The sequence below is a fragment of the Gossypium hirsutum genome, chromosome A11, assembly GCF_007990345.1.
Source record: "Gossypium hirsutum isolate 1008001.06 chromosome A11, Gossypium_hirsutum_v2.1, whole genome shotgun sequence".
Classification (NCBI taxonomy): Eukaryota; Viridiplantae; Streptophyta; class Magnoliopsida; order Malvales; family Malvaceae; genus Gossypium; species Gossypium hirsutum.
The window spans coordinates 86,558,558-86,582,974 of NC_053434.1; the positions used below are offsets into that span (position 1 = coordinate 86,558,558).

General features: G+C 32.7%; 1 protein-coding gene across 6 annotated transcripts; it reads right to left on the bottom strand.

Annotated features, from left to right (window-relative positions):
- Positions 1-224: 224 nt before the first annotated feature.
- LOC107901085 (uncharacterized) lies at positions 225-14,751 on the bottom strand. Of its 6 annotated transcripts, none has more exons than XR_005904956.1 (22): positions 14,530-14,750; positions 13,687-13,777; positions 13,519-13,584; positions 13,331-13,406; positions 13,165-13,242; positions 12,956-13,015; positions 12,742-12,846; positions 10,905-11,015; positions 9,855-9,896; positions 7,940-8,053; positions 7,636-7,808; positions 6,822-6,943; positions 6,647-6,753; positions 6,504-6,546; positions 6,320-6,411; positions 6,006-6,054; positions 5,399-5,469; positions 3,266-3,385; positions 2,282-2,367; positions 1,640-1,685; positions 1,462-1,550; positions 704-786 (listed from the first exon to the last, which is right to left on the bottom strand). XR_005904956.1 is itself a non-coding variant. In XM_041081515.1 (21 exons), exons 2-21 carry the CDS (start codon positions 13,707-13,709, stop codon positions 754-756), a joined length of 1,617 nt encoding a protein of 538 aa, XP_040937449.1. In that variant the 5' UTR covers positions 13,710-13,766; positions 14,530-14,749; the 3' UTR covers positions 225-753. The 6 variants fall into 6 exon arrangements, 3 of the variants coding, with proteins under 3 accessions (XP_040937449.1, XP_016682463.1, XP_040937450.1); XR_005904957.1 differs by having other exon boundaries at positions 704-1,385; XM_041081515.1 differs by lacking the exon at positions 1,462-1,550 and having other exon boundaries at positions 225-786; positions 13,687-13,766; positions 14,530-14,749.
- Positions 14,752-24,417: the final 9,666 nt, after the last annotated feature.

A 24,417-nucleotide genomic window follows, 5' to 3' on the forward strand; every position in this document is an offset into this window, starting at 1 on the left:
TAAAATTTAATATGGCAGATAAACAATAAGCACTGCCTTTTTTTTTAATAATAAATCCGAATAATAGAACCCGAGAAGACCAAAAATCAACAGAAACTGTGTATTTGTAACCCGTTTTATACAATCCTTTTTTTGCATATTTTGATAGCTTGGTGTAGTTTTCATAAGCTCAAATTCTCCAATATATTGAATCCACATAAATGAGGATTCTTTGACAATTGGAGTGATCTGCAAACTCAAAACTTCCACTTAAAATATCTCGATAGTATCAATCCCAAAATGCTTGGAATCAAAATCTTAAGAAACAGTGAATTTATATGCTATTACTTACAAACCAAAGCATAAAAAGCCAATCGAATCCGACACCCTTTCTGGATGGAGCCACAGCATTTGCCTTCCAATGACATATAGTTAAGATTGTTTAGGAACACTTACAAATTGAGGAAATTCAGCAACCTGGTTCAAAAGCAGCCGCTTCAATTACTTGTTTTACACCTTCTTCTAGCTCCGAGCCGTGCTTTTTGCCTCGCAGCTTAACTAGTTTGACAATATGCTGATCTAATGATAGATATTCCTAGAAGTGGACTAAACAATGAAATCTAAAATACAACATAAGAACAGAACTGTTCTTTCATTATTGTTTCAAACTAGGATACAAACATTGACGTGTTTATTTTCCTCCCAAATTCTATTTAAGGAAAAAAAAAAGAATAATTACTATAGGGCTAAAGCTATACTCAAACTAAGTAGTGCCTATGCTCTTCCTTTTCTCTTGTCATCCAAGGCCTGCTCCAAAATTAAGTAAAAATTGGCTTAAGAAAGATGCAAACACTAGCAATCGAGGTAAAAGTAGTACGACTTTTCCCTGAAATTCTAAATATATTTCATGGAAGTCCTGCAGGGTAGAGCTATGATTAGTACATGTACTTATGTTGGTATCCAATCTATTAGTATTTCCTTTTATGTCCTAGTACAGATATAACAGGCATATAATGCATCATTGCATAGATATCCCCTTTTGATGTCTTCATCAATTCATCCTGTTAACTGTATCTGAATAACAACAGCCGAACTTTTATGGTCCTCTAAGATTTTAACCTCATCTTTCATTGGCATTCTTTATAGTTCTATTCATCTCATGAAAATTTTGTTGTACCCATGCTCAAGAATATCGATTAGTTTTGTATTTTTGTTTCTCAAGCGAAAATCATAAGATGGCATAAGAAACTAGAATAAGAACTCCGCCTTTAAAGGTATCTTCTTATTATATATCTAATAAAAATAGTTTTGGTATCTTCCTATTATATATCCCCATTAATTCAACTTTCGCTATCTTATCTAGCAGTGAAGTTCTCTATGTGATATCACAATCATGTATAAGATACCTATTAACGTACTTGAAACAGAACTTGAATTTATTGACAAAAATGGATAAGAGACGTCATTTGTTCAAAATGATACCTATTAACGTACTTGAAACAGAACTTGAATTTATTGACAAAAATGGATAAGAGACGTCATTTGTTCAAAATGATACCATATGGGCTCCCCTAGAAACAACCATCAGCATCACCACTACAACAAAAACCACATGCATGTATGTGAAACACTATTAAGCAAATTTTGATGAGTAAAGTACCTTGCTCTGGAACATTCTCATGGTCAAAACAAGTGTATCCCGCATTCTGTAAAAACATGAATAAGATTGCATTAGAAACTACTATGGTTAAAACAAAATGTCAGTCTAATACTATTTTTCAACTTGTATGCATGATTTAGTCAAAGATAATTGTTAGAAAAAAAAAAGGGTACTAATTGCGTTAGATACATAAATTTCTAAATTGAGTCCATATTGAACAGCACATGCATACCACATGAAAAAAAGACAAACCATATCATTTAAAATTGATGGGTTTATCTAAAAACTTCCGATAAGCAATAAAAATATAATTCCATCGTCCAACCATCCCCTCTCCCTCTCTCCGTTTTTTCCTCTCCTTATTTCTCTTCCCCTTTTCCCTGTTTCGTTTTTTATACTAAGCTAGAGCTCCCACGTTGAAGTACAGTCTCTATCACATATAAATCAGATTTTATTTATAGTAGTATTTTCATTTGCACAATTATATATGCTATCAGAACCAGGACTGTACATAGCAAAGTTAATATTAGTCAAATGGACACGCTTAGTGATAAGCAAAATGCAACAATTAGATAGGAAATATAAATTACTATCGTACTAGTTTGAAGAATAAAAATATTGGTCATTAAATCAATGGATTACCGAACATTATATGTGCTAAAGGGACGTGAAGACCCATCGGAACATGTCAAAACAAATTGTGTAGAGAGCCCACTTGGTACTTTAATCTGCAACATCGAGTTAAAAATGTCTTACATCTCATGTTAATGAGTCAGCCATTTGGCACAAGTTTCATAACCTATTTTTACATAGAATGCATAACACGGTGCAATGGCCCACTATTGTATTCTAACAGTATATACTAAACTATATGCCTGACTTAAGCAAATTATAAGAATCTCTTACCAGTTTTATCATTCACAAAAGGAGCACATGGAAGTTTCCTAACTTAATTTCCTAATTGACCTTTTTATGGTTGAAAAAAGTGATAGTCAAATTCTCTTTAATTATTTTTCATGCAGAATATAATTCAGACTAAGAGCTCTTTTTTCCAAATTCTTTTAGAGAAGTATTGATTCCACAATACCCTCTAGAGTAGATGATGTTGATGGTCATTAAGTTGGCAACAAGAAAGATGCACAATATTCATAAACAATAGAAAATTTATATATATTCCTGAAATAGATGTAAACTTTCACATCCATAGAATGATAACAGCATATAGACCTATTTTGCTCCCAATCTTCATTTTGCCTTTAGTGTCCATATCAAACACCCATGTTTGACACACATTCGGACACAAGTGTTTGCATATGACATTCCAAGGACATTCCAAGTATATAGAAACACTTTAAAAAGATTGAACATACCAATGTCGAACGCATACCCATATCCAACACTCACACTGGAGTCCAAGTACTATAGATCCAGACCATGGTCAGACAAGTAGACTTACATGAATTAGCATATTGTCAGTTCAACCAAACCACAAAGTATGAATTCTACTCAAATCAACTAAACCTTAGTCGCAAACTAATTGGAATAAAAATAAATTAATAAATTGAAAAACTTCCATATGACTTCTTTACTTATTGAAGAAAATGAAAAAGAATTTCAAATACATACCGATAATTCTTTTGAATATTTCTCCGAAATTTCCACAGCTTCTGTGCTATTGATCTTAATTTGGTAACTTGACCGTCTCAAAGTCAGTGTTGCTGGCTCCCAATTCTCAGAAGAATCCATCTGTTTAGAAAGTGGAGGAACATATACGTGTCAGAACAATATTAGTTTTCTTGAATCTTGATTGTTTCTGTTCCACATTGATATAAACACAAAAACAGTAATTATAAATGAGCCAACAAACTTCTTTAAATTGCTTGGTCAATGTTTACTTCCAAATTTATCAACAGGATTCATCCGTATTTACTCAGTTTGAAGAAAACCACCATTTCCCAAACCCCACAAGAAAGGGAGTTGACTCTGTTTCCTCATAACAGTTGTGAACAACATACAACCCTTAAATCAAGCAGAAAGATAGCAAAGAGCCAAGGCACTAAAAATGAAATATGCATCTCACAAGGTTTCAAGTATTTACTTCTAAACCTAATTTTTATTCTTAATCATTTTGCAGACCAAGTATGAAATGCATATCAGCAGTGGCGGCATTGACCACCATTTTCATTAATCTTTCATGGTAAGATTCACCTCTTCTCTTAAGGCATTAGATTAAGGAACACCCATGATGTAGGCAAAAAAAGAATATGCATCTCACTTAAATCAAGCAGAAAGATAGCAAAGAGCCAAGGCACTAAAAATGAAATATGCATCTCACTAGGTTTCAAGTATTTACTTCTAAACCTAATTTTTATTCTTAATCATTTTGCAGACCAAGTATAAAATGTATATCAGCAGTGGTGGTATTGACCACCATTTTCATTAATCTTTCATGGTAAGATTCACCTCTTCTCTTAAGGCATTAGATTAAGGAACACCCATGATGTAGGCAAAAAAGTAATATTTATGTAAAAAATATATTTATGAAAAGTTAATGTAAGAACCAATGAAGCTTTGGTTGAAGGGTAAAGTTGAAGATTCAAAAACCATAGTGTTCCAAGTTCAAATCTCACCAAATGTAGCTTTTTATTGACTTCATATAAAAAGATAAAAATACTCTCATAATAATATAACTTTGTAAAAATAATGGTTTCTTAGTCATTTCCCAATTAATGACTAGTTTCTTATTGCTTTTGAAAAGTGCGGTAAAAAAGTGCTTTTGAAAAGTTTGGTTTAAGATTTAAGTGTCAAGTATTGCTGTCAAAAAGTGCTTTTGAGAAAGAAAATTCTCATTTTAGACATGATTTTGTAAAGTAAAAATATGCATTAAATAATGTTCAATTTCATTAATATTATGATATTTTAGTAATAATATAAAAAAATATTTTATTGAAACATATTATTAATATTTTGACATGAAATATAAATTTTAAATATTTGTAAGTAATTAATATTAATTATTTGTAAAATTTAATATGAATATATAATCTATACTTTAAATCTTATTAAAATATAACAATTACAAATTTAAATATAAATAAATATTACATAAAATACATTGGATAACAAATAAGGGTTAAAAATGTCATTTGGCTCCAAAGTGTTTTTCCCAAAAGCAAAGTTTTGCTTTTTGTTCAAAACACTTTTGACTTTGAAAGCTTTCTGTTTAGCATTGCTTATGGCTCCAAAAACACTTTTGACCATAAGAAACAAAGCCTAAATTGGTGCCCGGTTGATTCGTGACACCTACTCAATCAAGGGTTTTAAGTATAGTATAGATGCATAAGCCTTCCCTAGAAACAGCTTTCCCAACCTCATTTGATTTAGAATTGTGCAACTCATGAACCATTTGAGACAGAAGGGGGAGGATATTACCTCTCATTCTAGTCCAATAAAGTTGGGTAAAGTTTCATAACTATAATAAACCTAATTTTCCATAAACTTAATGTATGAATTGACAACAGGCTTATCCTCTTAGTTGACAGAAGCAGCAGAACTGATAAACAAGAATTGATGGATAAATAAAATGAAAGTTTCCTGCTAATAAAATTACCAACCATTTATTTGAATTCCCCAAGCATCAGTTCTTTTGGAAAATAGATATTATTAGGCATGGTTAGTAAAATGAAAACACAAGTAAAAAAGAAATCATGAAGGGGTGAAAATTCCAAATAACAACGGAAGAGAAATCATTACACCTACCAGCAATAGGACTGTAAATATAGCTTGGCCACTGGAAATGAACAAGTCGGTCTCATTTTGCATTTCTGGGTCTGCAAAGCAGCTGATCAGAAATTTATGAAATAATACAAAGATGACAGACTAAAACATTCTGTCCAATATTAAGCAACAAAAGAAAAATGATATACAAAAGTATGCGCAAATTCAAGATATAATCATCATTGGACTTCAGAGGAATACATCCAATATATATAATAGTAAAATCACGATCATTCAAAAGACCTATAATGTTGTACAGGAATAAGTCTACACATGCAGAGCAAGGGAGAAGACCATTTATAAGCAAGTTCAAACCTATATAATTGGTTTAGGGACATCAATTTAAAAATAAACCATATTTTCAAAGTAGCAAAGAATTGTTGTAAGGCAGAAAATGAACACATGGCAACAAACTTACCATCCAGTATCATTTAAACAACTGACTTAAGGTTTGACAAACAATGCGAACAGATAACTTTACCACAAGGAAATGGAAAATGAAATTAAACGAAATACATTGAGTATTACTTCTAGATAGGGCAATTTCAATGACCATAAGGTCTAACAAGTTGGGCTCAGACAAACTTACCACATTTTATTTTGTTCTGATCATTAGCAAAAAGCCTCACTAGTTCCCCCTGACAACAGTAAACAATTTGGTAAAAAGTAGAATCAAAATGACATGTAGTATACTGCTCAAGTCCTCATCAAATCTATCACTTAGACACTGTATAAAACAGTGTTCAATTTCAGGTATTGGTGACCTTCTGAAAAATAAATCAAATTCTATCACATACAATGTCTGATTGAGTTCTACATAAAATTGAAAACAGAATGCATGGGCTTTTTTCTGGTAATAGAAAAGAAGGTAAAATAAAAAAAATCATTGTTGCATGCATGTACCTGACGGCCTTGGTCATCCATTGGTATGCATTCAACAGCAATCAGTTTATCAACATCGTCAGCTGTGACAACGTATTCTGGATTTGTAGCTCCTAGATAAAAAAAAAATTTACCAAAAAAAGTAAGGTAACAAAATACCTACACGAAGAACACTAAAAGAAGGTTATACTGTTCATGTTCTTACCCTCAATATACTGCCTGGTGCCATCCTGAAGATGACGTACCCACTGCAGTGCAGAAATTTTTGTCAACATATGAATATTAATCCTTACATATAAAATGAAAACTTTACAAGTGACAATTTTTCATGCGTCCAAGAAATTTTACCTGAAACACACAAAGCGTAGTTCCTCGTACAGGAAATCCGCATCCTAGAAGCTTTTCTCCTGGTGTAGCATCACCAATTATCTGAAACCCCTCAATTCCAGGCCAATCTGAATTTAATAAATTATGTTAGATGATGTTAAAGATCATAATTTTCTGCATATCAAATGTCAATCACCTTCAGAACCTTGGGAGGCCATCTCATCAGGCTGATACAAGGCATCATTGGTCATATCCTCAGGCCCAACTCTTACAAAACCTTTGTCAAATGCCCTATCAGGATTAGGGCCAGCACCGCCTCTGTAGTTTATGGTTAACGGATAAGGTTGAAGTAAAGCCACACTAAAAGTCATTCTAATTATTATCAAATGAAAGTATTGTCTTCGCACTAAATGAACAAGTACATCATATTATACATGCTAACTTCGTTTGAGAATAAATAAAAGGAATCGTGATAAGAGAAAGTTATACTGCCTTTGAGTAAGGAAAGACATGTTAGATATATTTACAACTGCAATAAGATTTCAATATTCATGTTTGCAATATCAATTAAATTCATATCAGGGCATATTAATTACAAAACACAGAGGAGATAGGGTCATAAACATAAGAAAACAGTGAAAAGGATTTAATTTAACTTGGCACACAATTTGCTTAAATCAGATGTACCAAAAAAATATGGGAAAATGCATCACTACAGGATGAATAAAGTCCTCAATAATCTAATCCCTCAACTAGCATATCTACATCCTTCATCACAGGAATTGAGGGTTCGGGAGAGAAGCTACTCATAATTATCATATGTAACCAAATCAAATAATAAGGAAACTTTTGGATAATATCTCTTGCAATCTAGAAACCATGCAGCAAGGGAACAATATTGGTGAAACTGTACCCAAAAGAAAGGCTATGGATATGTTTCATCACATCTCAAGAGTCAACACAATATTTCAATTAATAACGTTATCAAGAACTAGGTTAGTGGTTCAAACCTATCAGAATGGAACAAGAACTCCTGCGAATTGCCATTGCTCAATCGTTGTTGCCCCAGATCATTGAACCCTAAATTTTTCACAGTGTGATCACTATCATGCATGTATCTCATCATAGTCTCAGGTGGCATATGATGTTGCTCATCCAAATGGTGATTAGTATCATGACTAGTCTGAGAGAGTAAAGAGAAATAAAAGGATTGCTTAATACAAAATGGAGATGAATGAAAGAGAATCAAAGTTGATATAATAGAAAAAGCAATAGGAAAAGATGGTAATCTAGTAGATTACATGCAACTAGTACCGTGGATCTATGAGGATTTTGATTTTTCAAAATTCCAGAATTTGGCCTATCTTTTTCATGAGATCCGCCTCCAGCATGAGTTCCCAGAACACCTGTCAACTCTCTAATTCTATCCTGTGATATAAGTAAATCAATGAGGCTATCTGCTCTCCAAAATAATGACATCAATAATAATCCTAACAAAGGTTAAACTCAAAGAAAAAGCCTTGATAGTACAAGTTGCCTAAAGATATAATGCCTCATTAAAGCAAAATCTTGATGCAAGAAACACAAATCAGGCAAAGAGTTTATGCCTGCATGTAAGCACACATCTCTACATAGCCACATCAATAGTCCATGCATTTGTCCTTGCACAGACATGCAAGTAGGATACGTGGGAACCTTGATGCTTCAATGGTAAATAGAAGAGAATCCTTTAAACCTAGATCCTTGTAAGTGCCTTTCACGTTGTTTCAAGAATAACTCAACAATTATGCCAATTCCTTAAGTTTCTATGTAAGACCTATCCACTTCGTGTAGGATTAAATAAAGGATTTATCTTGAATTCACATTCAGTTCTATTGAGATCACTATAAGCTAACATTAAATATTTTAGTTGTGATATATCAAATTATCAATACAAAAAGCTGCGATATTGTCAAACAAAACTTAAATTTCCTTGTTCTAGTTATTTTATTCTTTAGATTGTTAAACAAGTATAGAAATCTTATTGCAAGCATAATAACGTGATTCTTCCATGTGTCTTTCAAACAGAATCTTCTTTGAGGAAATCCATTACGCATTGCTGTAAAAGTATATATTTACTTGATTCTAGCCCTGAATTTGGACAGCTTGACTTCAGGACGTAGATTGATTTGATTTGATTCTCTAGCTTGTTTTTTTTGTGTGTATATACCTATTATACTACTTTGTATAAATATGGAGAAATAACCTTTACCTTCTTCTCTTTCACATGCACCAAATCATTTTAGAAACTCAGTTATACTAACTACTTTTGTACTGAGCTTTAAAACTTGAAATTGGAGGAATTAGCACTTCAAAGTATGATTTAACCTCATAAATCACTATTCTTACGTTGTACCAGAGGTACAAATGGGGAATGTAAATAGTTAATATTTATAAAACAAAGTTCAGATTCAACTAAAATTGGAATTCTACCCCCAATGTTGTCAAGGCCCTCAAGGGAGCAAGGAGCCTTCTAGGCACTAAACCATTTTATTGCTCGAGGCAAAGAAGCAAAAAAGTATTTGCCTAAATGAAGTAGAGCATAATACGTGTGTGTCTATGTATATAGTTTACATGTGTTAGTATATATAAAATAAGCTTAAGATATATAATTATGATAATCAACTCTAAAGAGTGATAAAGTTCATCCTACAAAACATGGAAATTTTTCTTCTTTCTTTCCTCAATATGCATGTTTTCCTTATGGCTATATTTGTTGTTGAACTCAAAAATTATGAAGTTGGGAGCATGATACTGTCCCTTTTTTTAATATTAAAGGTACAATTAATTAAAAATTTTTAAATTGAATAAATCAAAGAGAACTTCAATCAAGCAAGCTTCTTTGTGCTAACTACCTTCCTAAACACATGCCTAGGTGCACCAAGCATGCACTTGATTAAACGTTGCCTTGCCCAAAAGGGACCTAGGCACTTTTGTCGTCTAACATTAAGGCACACACCCAAAAAAAATACTATTCTACCCATCTGAATAGATAAGTCTATAAGATTACGGAGACAAATAGAAAATAATGGTTTATCCTCTACAATTCTAGATTTCTCTGCCCCAGACCTTTGCTTTTTGGCAATTGCAATTTTCTACATTAAGTTTCTGTTCTATAGATGTAGCGTATAAGAATAAAATGGAGCTAAGAAAACATATGATATAGGCAATCTGAGGACGGTACACTTACATGTGAAGTTCTGATCTTCCATTCTAACTGATCATGTAGATGCTGCAAATGTATGCAAGATAGTAAGTTTTTATTTGTCGAAACCATTTACTTAAAATGAAGAATACAAAGTTACTAAATAAAGCACAATTCTTAATGGTCCTACAAAACTAAAAGAAATTCATCAATGGACTGACTGAAAAATTATTATAGTAGTTGTGTATAAATCACACTTGGAGAGGAAAAGAACATCAGCCTATGAGCAACAGGTAAAAACTATAGTCCTGATAACATGGTCATAAAGATGTAAAGAACACATACAGCCCTTCAAAGCCTCATTATATGAAACTTCATTGCAATTGATATGCCCAATTCCTATAACTCATATGCCTTTCAAAGCTAACTCTGCACTATAAATGCTTAAATTTAGTTGAACTGTCCTTAGACTTTGAGCCAAACATGTCGTAAATAGAGCCTTGGTGATTTATTTTTGTACCTTGTATTACAATGCAAAGCAATGCAATCAGACCATGCTTGCTTAATTGACAGATACCATCCAACCATCAAAAAAGTACAAGGTATATAGAAGGTAAATTGATGCCAGTAGCCAAAGGATGTTTTTATATATAAAATAATAATAGGAGGGCATAACTTGTACAGATATCATATGAGAACCTTGACAAAATGCTAAATGGTGAGCACCAGCAAGTATAAAATTTTCACTTAGAAAGGGCAAAGTTCTGTGGCTTGTGCAGGTACCAGGTTGTCCTGATTTTTCTACGGGTTTTTCACTTTTAAACTTTGATGGGGAGAAGTCAAATTGAATGTAAGATGGTGAGATCTTGACAGTACAATTTCTTTTACTTATTCAGTAGATGGCCAAAGCAATGTGGCTTGTGCATAAGCCCCAGGTTGCCCTGTGATGAGATAAGTAAAACAGAATGTTGCCAAGTATCATGGGTAGGCCCAAATTAATACCATGTCGCCATATCAGTGTTATTGAAATCCAATGACCATAATACCCTACCTAGTTGTCAAACAAAGAAACCCGACATGTTATCAAGTTCATACCTTCACACTGCTGGTAATGGCAGATGCATTTACAACATGGGGCCAAAGACCATGTTCAGCCAACAGCCCAAGCAAGGATGACATGAAGATGTATCTCTCATCCTCCGCAGCCTGAGAAGAATTATGCCCTTAACAACTTCCTTTTATAAGAAAAGGGAAACAGAAAAATAGCAATGATAGACAATAAGCAAGAACATTGCAAAGTACAGACACCCACACAAAACATACTAAATAGTTAAAATTATAACTTGAAAATCAGAAATTTTGACAAAATGGATTGATATCTAGATTCTTCCAATATACCCTAAGGGTATACAGGCACAAAACCTTATACCCGTTAAAGAAAAATAGTCAGAAAACCACCAAGCTAGTTTGGAATCAAACTGGAAAGTTGTCCACTATATCCCAGCTAGAAATTATATAACTTGTATGTTTGCTTTGATGGGTAGCACAACAGAGTAAATAATCAGTAAAATAGCATACATTAACAATAACTACTTTTCTTTCCCAATGTATTTTCCATGCATTTCTCTAGCCATAAAAGGTGAACCAAGCAACTGAAGATTTCTTGTACAAAAGTTATATACATCAATGATTACAATAAAATTGGTTTTATTCCAGTGGCAAACTGCAACCTGTCCTCTAGTTTGTCCATTTCTTCTAGCAGGGAAAGCAATGACAATGGAGATCTACAAAGGTGATCATGGAAAAGTGGCACCTACCCCCCCTGAAATGACATCCAGTTTCATACCATGTTGTTTGATGTCACAGAGATTTCACCTCTTCAAATTTATACACGACTCAAACACATAACAGATAAAGTGTGAGGATGAGACAGATCTAGCGGCCATGCCAAACAATGGACTCTAAAGAGTGATACATTCTTTTAGGAAAAAAAGGAGCAACACTTATCTCAATGTCTAAAAAGAATTTAAATATAAGCAAATCATGAGACAAAATCTACTCCTTCCTCCAAATAAAGCCTACACCTTTTAAGGAAAACCCTAGGTTGTAATTAAGTTCCAAGAATCATTCCTATCAAAAGATTTTGTTCCAAAGAATCAATGAAATTAACAGGGGTGGCTTTGATATTAAATTCAGCACTTTAAGGATCAAACAAGAGTTCTCAAGGAATCTGATTCAGTAAAGAAACTTTTCAGGAAAAAAGTTCAATAATATATTCAGAAAATTTAGGCAAACCACAAAATAGAGTGGTAGCAGGCAAAAAAGAGACAGAAAACTGTGAGAGGGAAAATAGATACATTTAAAAAGTAGGACGTACCAACAGAATAGGAAACTAAAATCAATTTTTAAATGATGAGACAACCAACAGAATGTATATGTTGTATTTTTTTTAGATAAACAGAATTTTGTTGTTAAGGATTCATATCTCTATAAGACGTTATATTTTCCTTCTCTAAGCTGTTAGACTTACTAGCAATCTTGTCTATATTTTTTTAGTTATTGTTAGGATTATTAAAATCAACTCCTCATAATTCATTTTACCAAAATGCACCCCTTAAGCCAAAATCCTTAGCTTCACCTCTGGACTCAATCTTGTTATCCATATATCAAGCTATTGTTTATTTATAGTTAAATCAGAAAATTGTATAACTAAAATACTGGGGGTAAAGTCAAATAATATGCTTTGAGTAGATGAACACAGTAAGACAAGTAGCGGCTGCACCAACAGGTGACTTGATTCATTTAAGAGAGGCCTCCCCTACTTGTTGAACTAGCTTCATTTTGATCTTTTGCGCATTGGTGGAAAGATAACCAGCAACTTAACATACATAATTCTCATGGAAATAAACTATGTATAAATACAACTATTCACCTTTAAATCATGGGTCAACTTTAAATTCTCTTCAAGGTCAGCTTTTCTGCGAGCCAATTCATTTGAGGCAGAAGTGATGGATTCGTTTTGCTTTTCATGAATTGCCTGCCAATCAAAATGATGTTACATCAGTTCGTGTGTAAATGATACACTTTTCAATTTGTCACAATAGTACAATGAATTAGTGCATAGAAATGTGGAGAATATAACGAACCATCCGCAAGTCAGAGAATTTCCTCTCCAATGCACATTTCTCATTCAGGAGCTGTAATTCCTGAGACAATACATGTTAATATGATTCTTTGTATGTCAATCAGAAACATTAGAGGCAAAATGACTATAAAATTAGTTGGAAGGATTTTACTTCCAAAAGGAAATAGAAATTAATCCGCATGCAAGCAATGGCCTTTGGAAATGTCAAACCTTCACACATGCAACAGCAATTTGTTCACGAAGCCGTCGAATCTCCTCTTTTTGAGCACTAACTCGCAAATGAGTTTCCTATTCATAAAATTTATGTGAGGGAACCACAAAAACCCTCATCATGATTCTAGAATCCACCATTGAAATGTTCAGAAAGTTCTAGTACCTTAGCCTCTGGACTTTGAAAATCAAAATTTCCATCTTTTAATTTACTTGGAGCAAGATGTGTTTCAGAGTTGTGCCTGCTTAGCAAGACAATACTTACTTGAAACGGTAACAGAGCTATAATACTTTAGATAGAAAGTTCATAGAAGATTGTTAAGTGAAACAATTTGGACCTAGTTGAGGAACTACCTTCTAAAAAAATCAGAGCTCTGTGCTTTAAACCCGTCACCATTAATCCCATGCATGGAATGCTCACTAGAAAACATCACATTGTTATTATAGGTTCTCTTCAAGATAGGCTTTGACAGCATGAGAACTAATATTTTCCATCATCAGTCACAAATACTCGCACTGTACCTCATTTTATTTTCCTGTTCCATATTTCATCGTCTAGAGTGTAAAAATATTTGTGCATGATAAGGATATCACCTCCAGAGCTGCATGACAACTAACATGAAACAAAAAATAGTCAAGGTATGGTTATGGTGATACAAGTTTTTTATGAGGTGACCAAAGACAGACCCAATACCCAGCAAAATGATATTGGACCATGTAATAATTTTCTGCTTTTTTCTTTTCTTATCTAGAGTTCATTCGTAAATTTCAATAGTTTCTGGGGGAAAAAAGAAATTTATAAACAACCATTCAGTACACAGAACTATTAAGGCTCTCAAACTAGTAAGAAGAAAAGTATAAATGATCATATCATGAGATGAAGTACATAAATTACAAAAGATTTCATTAAACAGGACCAATCCAACTTCCAGTAGCACACTGAACTAGTTGATTGTAGTGTGCAGAACAATGGATCCCACCTTAAGATTAAAACCCAGAAACAAATCAATCCAAAACCGAGATAACAATACAATATAACTATCTATTTCAACAAAGTACTGGATACATCCGAAAAAAAAGCCGAAAGAAAACTTCGAGTTCTCTTAATTTCTTCAGAAACATATAAATAGTAAACTTCATTAACATGTTATAGCTCATACTGTTGGTCTTAAACAATTCCAAGAAGAGCCTTTAAAGAAAAAGCACGGTTCGGCAACAAAGAAAAAATAACTAAAAACTAGCCAAAAAAAAATCTGTAGCTAAATAAGATTCAGTAAGAAATAAGATTTTCCAATAATCTCGGATCCAAACAAGAAATTTAAAAAGGTAAGAAGGAAATAAAAGGGGGAAAGCCTCATTCATTACCTGTATTGGGATTTAATTATTGGTCTGAGTTTGCGGGAATCAGAATGATAAAAGGGTAGTATTGAATTTTTTGTTTGAAAGGAATGGGGGAAAACTCTGGGTTTTTCACCGTTCTTTCTTTTTTTAGAACAAAAATGTGGGTTTGAGAAGAGGAAAGAAAAAGATTTTGGTTGTACGGAGGTGGTTAATGCTGCTGGGTCGTTGGACTTTTCCTTTTCCTTTTTTATCAGTGTGAAAATCTGAAGTTTTCAATTGCAAATGTGGGACCCAGAAAAGTCTTTAAATGAATGAAGAAAATATAAATAAACAGGTTTTCCATTAAATTAAAGCATTCCAGATCTTCTACACGTGGTGGAAAATTGTTATGATTTTAGAAAAAGAATATTTTACTTTGAAAGAGAAAAGTTATATCAATTGGATATCCAAATATAAATAGTATTTCATTACATAAATTTTGATTTTATACAATTATATATATTAAATTTTGACTTTGATATTAATTTATATATAAAATTTTTATTTTGATTTAATTATATAATACATCAATTTATTTTTATATTTGATAAGTATAATTATTTGTATATGTAACATGTAAATAAAGCATGTAATGTCAGAATATGTTAATTTGTATATCTCTGAGTCTGTTATATAACTATACATGTGACTTCATCGCAAAATTGATGTGTTTCAATGAGGTTTGATATATCTATTCTGCAAAGCGTGGGCTTCCATGCCTTTTGTTTTCTATTATTATACATCAGCATGTCCTACATGCTTATTATTATGATTCTGTATATGCATGCCATGACACGTTGCATGGGATTTGGGATGATGTTGAAAGGAGAAGATTCTAACATTTTAATGATCTACGCATTTTGGTGGTTTATCCATATTTCTATTTGACAACTTGTCTGCAATTATGATGGCTTGACTACATATGTTTGTTCTGGCAACTGGGCTGCAATATAGTGGCTTGACCATATATATCCGATCTGGTAGTTTTAACTGCAATCTCTAGTGGCATTGACCATAACTATTCTATTGGTGTGATCTGGTTGGATGAGTTCTGGGGAACTCTATTTTGGTGTGTAGCGGAGTTAGGTAGGAAGTTTTCTAAAAAATCTGCATTATGATTTTCTGAAAAATACTGCATTGGCATAATCATGTATTCTTAGTTTTGTTTAATTGATCGTTATGAAATTTTCTGTGATTGGTATATTGTATTGTGTGTGATTTCAGTTTGAGTTTTAGTTATACACTGAGCTTTATAACTCACCCTTTTGTTTTATCTCTGACTTTTTAGGTAAACTATGAGTTTAGGATTGGACAACGTGCAGGAACTCAGATTGTTTCTCAATTAAGTAAATAAGATAGTTTACGTTATTAATTATTTTAGACTGTATATTTGTTTAGACTTCGTTTTTGGTTTTTGTTTTGTTTGTTTGTTTTTGAGTATTTTTACATGAAACTGCAAAACCACATGGATTAACAATTTAAAATTCGGTTTTCAAAATTAAAACTCCAAATTTTTTTCACTGCAAAATTAAGTAACCTCTTAAGTGTTTTTCTGAAAATAAATAAATAGTTTTAACGCATGTTTGCCTTAAAGTTGAAAAAGATTTGCCAAAATTATTACTTTCAAAACACGATTTTGAATTCAAATTTTGGATTTAAAATAAGTGATTTCGGACTTAAGTATTTCTAAACATTTGTGAGAGTTCTATCAAATTTTATATTTATGAAACACACTCTGAGTTTGATTAAAATAGTAGTTTTTAAATAAGTTGATATAATTCTTCAAAATCTTGTTATAACGTCTAGGTTGGTTTTAGGGTGTTACAGAGTTAACCATAATTTAATCAATGATCACATCCCTACATCATTCCCAATGAGTAGAACATTATCAAAATATAGAACGAAAGATACTAGCTTTCCATCATTTATACGTTTATAAGCACAAAGTTCATTAACGTTTTTTTCTCAAATCAAAAGGTTTTGACCACTTGATCAAATCTTAGATTCTATGAGCGAGATGCTTGCTTAAGTCCAAAAATGGATCTAAGCAACTTGCAAACTTAATTATCTTGTCTTTTAGCTATATAACCACTAGGTTGCACCATATATATGTTCTAGTTAAGATACTCATTCAAGAATGTAGTCTTAACATCTATTTGCTAGATCTCGTAGTTGAGAGATGCATCAATGGATCAAAGAATGCGGATAGACTTCATCATTGGTACAAACAAGAAGGTCTCATCATAATCAATATCTTATTTCTATATGTATTCTTTCATTACAAGTCTAGCTCTACAAGTTTCAGCCTTTCCATATGCATTTCTTTTTCATTTGTAGATCCACTTACACCTTATGAGTTTAATCTCATCCAGTAAGTTTATGAGTTCGCAAATCATATTGAATTTCATAGAATTCATATTGGTATCCATAACTTCTTTTCAAAGCATGGAATTAACATTCTACATAGCATCATCATACATGAGTAGATCATCATATTGTTCAAAAATTTTTGTGGTATAAATAGTACAATCGTACATGAAGAAATCTAAATTACAATAACCTTTGCCACTACTATGAGTTTCCCAATGCCATTGATTTTTTTATAGGTCTCTTATTCTTAATAAAGTCTAATATCAAAACCTGAGGGTTTTCTTTATTTCTCGAAATTTCTTCTAATAACAGTTTACTTCAAGCTTTAAAGTTGTCAATATAACTTTGCTTTAAGAAGCTTGCATGTATTGACACTTTAACCATTTGGTCCTTTAAGTTATAAAATAATTCACCTCTTGTTCCTTTCAGATATTCTACAAACATACACAATTTCATTCATGAGTATAACTTCTTAGCATCCTTATATAATACATGTGTTGGGCAAACCCATATCCTAAATTGATTTAGGTTGGGCTTCTTGTCGTGCCACATTTCATATTAAGTCCTCGATGCAAAATTAGTTGGCACATCATTCAAAATTTAACAAGCGGTTTGCAATGTATTTCTCCAAAAGGATATTGGAAATTGTGAATAACTTAACATTAAACAAACCATGTCTATGAAAGTTTAATTCCTTCTATCATTTATACCGTTCTGTTGTGGAGTTCCAGGCACTATTAATTGGGATAAAATCTCATCTCCTATGATGTATCTTAAGAACTTATTTGATAAATATTCCACACATTGATCAAATAATGTCTTAATGGATAAACCTAATGCTTCTCCACTTCTACATGAAACTCTTGAAATTTACCAGAAGCTTTACTCTTATGGTATGTAACACCCCAAACCCGGCCCAGATGTTATGACCGGATCTGACATGCCACATTGAAGCGTTCAAAACATTTTATATTGTTGATCCAGAAAAACTTACTTAGTGTTTTAAAAGATAATTTCATTATAGGTTAAAGTGAATGGAAGCTGTGCACCAAGTAGGAAACCAGAAAAGAGGTTGTGAGTCCATCGGACTACTTAAGTACCAAGCTCCCTTCGGATCCAATCCTAGACATGCATACCGCCATTGCCACACCTTAACGTCATGGATATTTCTAGGAAACCGATTTGATTAAGTCATTTTTAGGAAAAGTGATTAATTTTGGAAAATACTTTCATTGCAGAAGCTTTGCTTGTTGTCGTGTTATTTTGAAATCAATTGTTGTTTTTGAAAACGCGCCCTAAAGCTATCCAATTTCAACAGTTAAAATAAGTAATACCTATCTTAGTAATACATATTAAAACCATCAAAAATAATTAAGCGGCCTTATTACATTTAAAAACTCAAAACTTCAAACGTAAATAAAAGGATGTCCAGTTCACCAGGAGAAAATCAAACTTTCAGAACGGGTGGCCACTCCGAATTCCTTCACAGCTCCAAGCCCACTATGGTTGGGGATTACCTGCGTGGATGAAAATAAAAGGAGTGAGTTTGGGGAAACTCAGTGTGTAAATTAACCCAACCATAGCCTATATCAGCTCAAACCACAGAAATAGAATAAGTTGGCCTTAGCCCAGAACAGAATTCAGAATAAAGCCCATAGGCCCATAACAGAATAGAATAGATATTACATGTTTATGCAGAAACCCAACCCAGATTCATCCATAACACCCCCGTACCAGCCTTACACCATGTAGGGAGACTACTCGACCCACCCAACTGCTACATACCACAGAAATCGCAGCGAGGCTGCCAGATATTGTGACGAAGTCACCAGATACAGATATTGTGGCAGAGCCACCAGAACAGATATATGTGGCAGAGCCACCAGATCAGATAATTGTGGCATAGCCACCAGGACAGATATATGTGACAGAGCCACCAGATCAGATAATTGTGGCATAGCCACCAGGACGCTTCCTCCATAGTATAACCCAAGTCCCCATGCAACAGATATATAATCATGGCATACGTCATACAGAATCAGATCGTCATGCTTTTCAGTCAAAAGTAACCCTAGGGGTATAATGGTAATTTTGCATACATAGGGGTATTCAAGTAATTTAATTATTCTTAAGGTTTTCATACATAACATAGCTATTTACGTACGATCAAAAACACTTACTGCGTTTTCTTACCAATTTGGGCCCGTTGGCCCATTATCCCATTTTTGGCCCATTAAGCCCAAAAATATAGAAATGCACAGAATCGCGCACTCTGCAGTCTTATCACTTAAATTTACCATATACATCAAACTATTAATCTCATGAGCATTCACACACTCGCAAGATCTCAAAATACCGGCTTTTCGGCTTGTGCCGATTTAGTCTATAAGAGGGTGTTAGTTACACACCTGTTTGCGACGATATGCTGACGAGATCCACACACGAACCGCCTACAATTGGATTACTAACACTTTAATCTAACTATTCAAATACGAACTACGTATTAACCCCTTACAATATTCGGCCAACCACACCTACAGATCAGAGTAAGCTTATAAGAAATAAATAAGCAACTCATTAACAAATTTTTGTCAATGTTTACCACATAATCATAATTTCACTGCAAGCTGTCTTCCTGAGCAACAGTCACTAAATCATTTATAAATGGAGCTACGAAACTCCAAATTAAGTGCCGTTAATTTTACCTGAAAATAGACTCATATATCTTCTATCCATAAAATTTTCAGAATTTTTGGTTTAGCCAATCAATACCAGATTTTTCTCAAATTTTCCCATGTTTCACTGTTTGACTAATCTGACCACTCTTCATTACAAATCAAATTTCTCATTGTACAGAATTCAAAATATGTTCTCGTTTATTTCATTTGAAACTAGACTCAATAAGCTTTAATTACATAATTTTTTCAGCTTCTAATTCATCTCCCACAATTTATGGTGATTTTCCAAAATCATGTTACTGCTACTGTCCCATGATATTTTAAAAAAGGCGGGGGTTTTTACAGAACTTACTCTTAATCAAACAAAATTCACTTAATGAAATCCAAAAAAGAGGGTGTGGATGATTCATATCTAGCTTTGTATAAATTTTTCTTTATTATTTCCTCCCCCCTCTTTTGGTCTATTCAGACTTTTCTTTTTTAAAAATTTATTATTCGTATTTCTTATTCCTTTGCTACTATAGAATATTGCTACTATAAAATATAGAATACCGTGTCCTATAACAACAAAACCCGATTTTATTGAGCCAATTTTATTGAGAGAAAATAGAGAGAAAAAAGATCAAGTGAATAAATGAAGTAATTGCATTTAAACATTTACAAAACAACATAAAATAAGATAAAATAACAGATAAAATAACATATAACATATAAAAAGAGAAAATATTAATAATAATTAATAAAAAAATAAAAAAAATGAATTCTATTTTTTTCATTGTATTTTTTGTAGTCTTTTTTATATTCTTTATTCTTTTTTCAACTCTCAACATTTATATTCAAAATTTACAATCATATTGACAACAGTGTATCGAACAAATATAATTCGATCATAGATAAATAGATCCATTTATCCTCGTTTGGCACTTCACTTCATTCAAATAATGGGTTCTTTCTTTGAATAGGCCAATCATAATTGGCTTATCAGAACAGAACAAAACGAAATTCATTTATTTGATTAATACAGGTACCTTAGCAATTCGACATAGATCCAATCTATTTTATCGAAACATGTGATGAAGGGATTTGCTTTGTCCACCGAACCCAATTTTTAGTTTTTAGAAAAAAAAACACACACATAATTTTCGATAACTTCTTGCTGCCTCTTCCAAAAATTCCTGATTTACTTTTTGTTAATTTACTGGCTTAGTGTGAGATAGAAACATGCCTGTCTCGTCGTAATAATGAGTGAATCAATGAATGAAGGACCCCCGAATTTGGAGTATCCTACTTTCACACAATTCACAGGGTTCAACAAGCAATCGATATTTCACGATCAAGGGTGTAGTACTATTTGTAGTAGCGGTCCTTATATATCGTATTAACAATCGAAATATGGTCGAAAGAAAAAATCTCTATTTGACAAGGCTTCTTCCTATACCTATGAATTCCATTAGACCCAGAAATGATACATTGGAAGAAATCGTTGCAATTTGTATTTGAAATATTTAAACAAGTAAAAAAAATACTATAGAGTATAGTAATTGTAGGGGGGCGGATGTAGCCAAGTGGATCAAGGCAGTGGATTGTGAATCCACCATGCGCGTGTTCAATTCCCGTCGTTCGCCCATTTTTTTTACTTTAAAAATATATTTTTTTTGTTTTTGTAAAGACGAAGAAAGAAATAATCTCTCCTATTTACTCCGTCGACGAAGAATCAAATTATCACAATATTTATTCCTTGGATTGATCAAATTCTATTGAGTCTAACTCATAGTGATCATTTATCAAAGAATGACTCTGGTTATCAAATGATTGAACAACCGGGACCAATTTACTTACGATACTTAGTTGACATTCATAAAAAGTATCTAATGAATTATGAGTTTAATACATCCTGTTTAGCAGAAATGCGGATATTTCTTGCTCATTATCAGACAATCACTTATTCACAAACTTCGTATGGGGCTAATAGTTTTCATTTCCCGTCTCGTGGAAAACCCTTTTCGCTCCCCTTAGCCCTATCTCCCTCTAGGGGTATTTTAGTGATAGGTTCTATAGGAACCGGACGATCCTATTTGTTCAAATACCTAACGACAAACTCCTATGTTCCTTTCATTACAGTATTTCTGAACAAGTTCCTGGATAACAAGCTTAAAGGTTTTCTTATTGATGATATCGATATTGATGATAGTGACGATATTGATGCTAGTGACGATATTGATGCTAGTGACGCTATTGATGATAATGATTTCTAGAAATTCTAGAAATCACTTTATTTCTTGGTGTCAAAATCAAAACAAAATAGGATATGTGGTATAAAAACGGGGAATCTATTCTCTTCTTTTTCCAAAAAAATACTCTTGGAGATTGTGTAATGCTTACTCTTAAACTCTTTGTTTACACCGTAGTAATATTCTTTGTTTCTCTCTTCATCTTCGGATTCCTATCTAATGATCCGGGACGTAATCCTAGACGCGAAGAATAAAAAAGGGAGAGTTCCTTGCTTCATTTTTAGAAATGGTATTAGGATTTGATCTATTCCACTACCAAAAACCGAAACGGAAAGAGAGGGATTCGAACCCTCGGTACGAATAACTCGCACAACGGATTAGCAATCCGACGCTTTAGTCCACCAAATCACTCTTTCACACATACCTTGCATGCATGTTATTTAAACATGTATATCACCAATCAATCATCACATATATATGATTTTACTTAAGTATAATCTCCATTTCATCATTTTAAAGCACAACATGTTAGCCGATTTTTCCCTTTAGCATCTAAGGCACATGCATGCTCATTTGTTTGGCTCAACTTCACTTATTTTCCATTTTTCATCAAAAGAACATGAAACAACAACCATTTCCTTCATTTTAATTCATGACTAAATGTGCTTCAAGAGTTAAGGTAGAATCAAGAAGAACTCATGAACATCAAGATAGAAGCAAACTACCATGAACTTACCTTCAATTTTCTTCCCCAAGTGACCAAACATTCAAGAGCTTTCTCCTCTCCTTTCTCTTCTCTAACTTTCGGCTATGATGAACAAAGATGGACAAAACTTTGTTCTTTTCACCCCTTTTTCTTTTAATAAAATTTCATATTTCATCCATTTAATTCTTTAATACAAAAGACATGAAATTCCCATCATGGAACATTTACCTAACCCATTATCAATTTTTATCAATTTGTACCATAAATTATGGATATCAAGTGCACATATTGTCTACAACAACATGATGGCCGGCCACTTCTTGTAAAATGGGAGGTTTGACATGCAAATTCTCCTATTTTGCACTACTATTTATTTGGCCACTAAAAATTAGCCTATAGCATTTTCAAACATTTTCACATAGGTCCTATTTCATAATTTCACTCACAAATGACAAAATCAAAGCATGAAATTTTGCCAACATTCACAGAATTCTCGAAAATTGGGGCGTTACATGGTACATTAGGTAAAGATACTAATATCTATGAAAATTATGTAATAATCATAACCTCTTCACGTATTAATATTCATGGTGCTGTATAAATCAATGTGTGCAAGTTCTAGTAGTTGAGTAGCCCTTGTACCTTTGGCATTAAAAGACATATTGGTCATTTTACTTTTCAAGTAAAATTCACATTATGGAAGATTTACTTATTTGAGCTTAAAGTTTCATCTTTCACAAATCTAGTGATTCTTTCTTAGTTTGTATCAAAGCCTTAAATGTCAATGTTACACTTCGTTAGAATGAGAAGTTATAAGTTTCTTATTCACTAGTTTGGTTTCAAGAAATGAGTATATATTTGGTTTGATAAAAGAGAGATTATTTTTCATCCATCCATGACTGATAAAAGAAAGATTTTTATGAATTGTAACACATTTATTAAATGTCACGGCATAGCCATCATTACATAAAAAAAAACTAAAATAAATTTTCTCATTAAATTAGGAACATAAAAAAAATGTCTTTTAAACAATCTTCCTAAAACTATTAAAATAAATATGTACTTCTCCTACTATTTCAACTATCACAATGCTCTCATCATTTGTCTGCAACAAAAGATTTTTATCTTGTAGACTTCTTGTTTCATTGAACCCCTTCAAAGAAATACAAACATGATTAATGAGTCTAGAATTAATGACCCAATAGTCGTTCGAGTCTTCCACTAAACAAGTTTCAATAGCTAAGAGTTCTTTACCTTTTTCTTTCAAGACTAAATAGTCATTGTACTCTTTTCAATCTACTCTGAAGTGTCCTTTCTTATTATATAAGAGAGATTTGGATTTTGATATATCCTTCGTCTTTTTAATCTTCTTCCCATCTGCTTTGGACAAAATCGAAGTCTTAGCCTTTTTTTTCCCTTAGCTTTCATTTTCTTCCCTTTGGAGGAGGATGAGGTGATCACAAAGTTGGCTTCAACATTTGATTGAATTGGGTGCCTACCATTCAATATAAACTCCCTATTTTCTAATTGACTTTTTCATGAGCAACAAAAGTTCTTAAATGAGATTTTAAACACCATCTCAATATGGGTGTTATGGTCCACCTTAGTCCCATTGTCCTTCACTTTTGCAAAGAATCTCATTAGCATTGAAAAAGCTTCAATTTGCACTTGTTTCAAGTCATTGTTCTGTTAGTTGTTTGAATAAGAGTTTTGACAAGAAAATGGAACAAAAAAATTTTGCGACTAAGGTAAGAGAAAGTTCAACACATAATATTTTTTTATTATAATTCAGATTCACCAATTCCACTTTGTGAAGTCTTACTTAAAGAATGATTTTACTCAACAAGTAACCCCATACAACTATTAGCTTAAGCATAATCTACCTTCT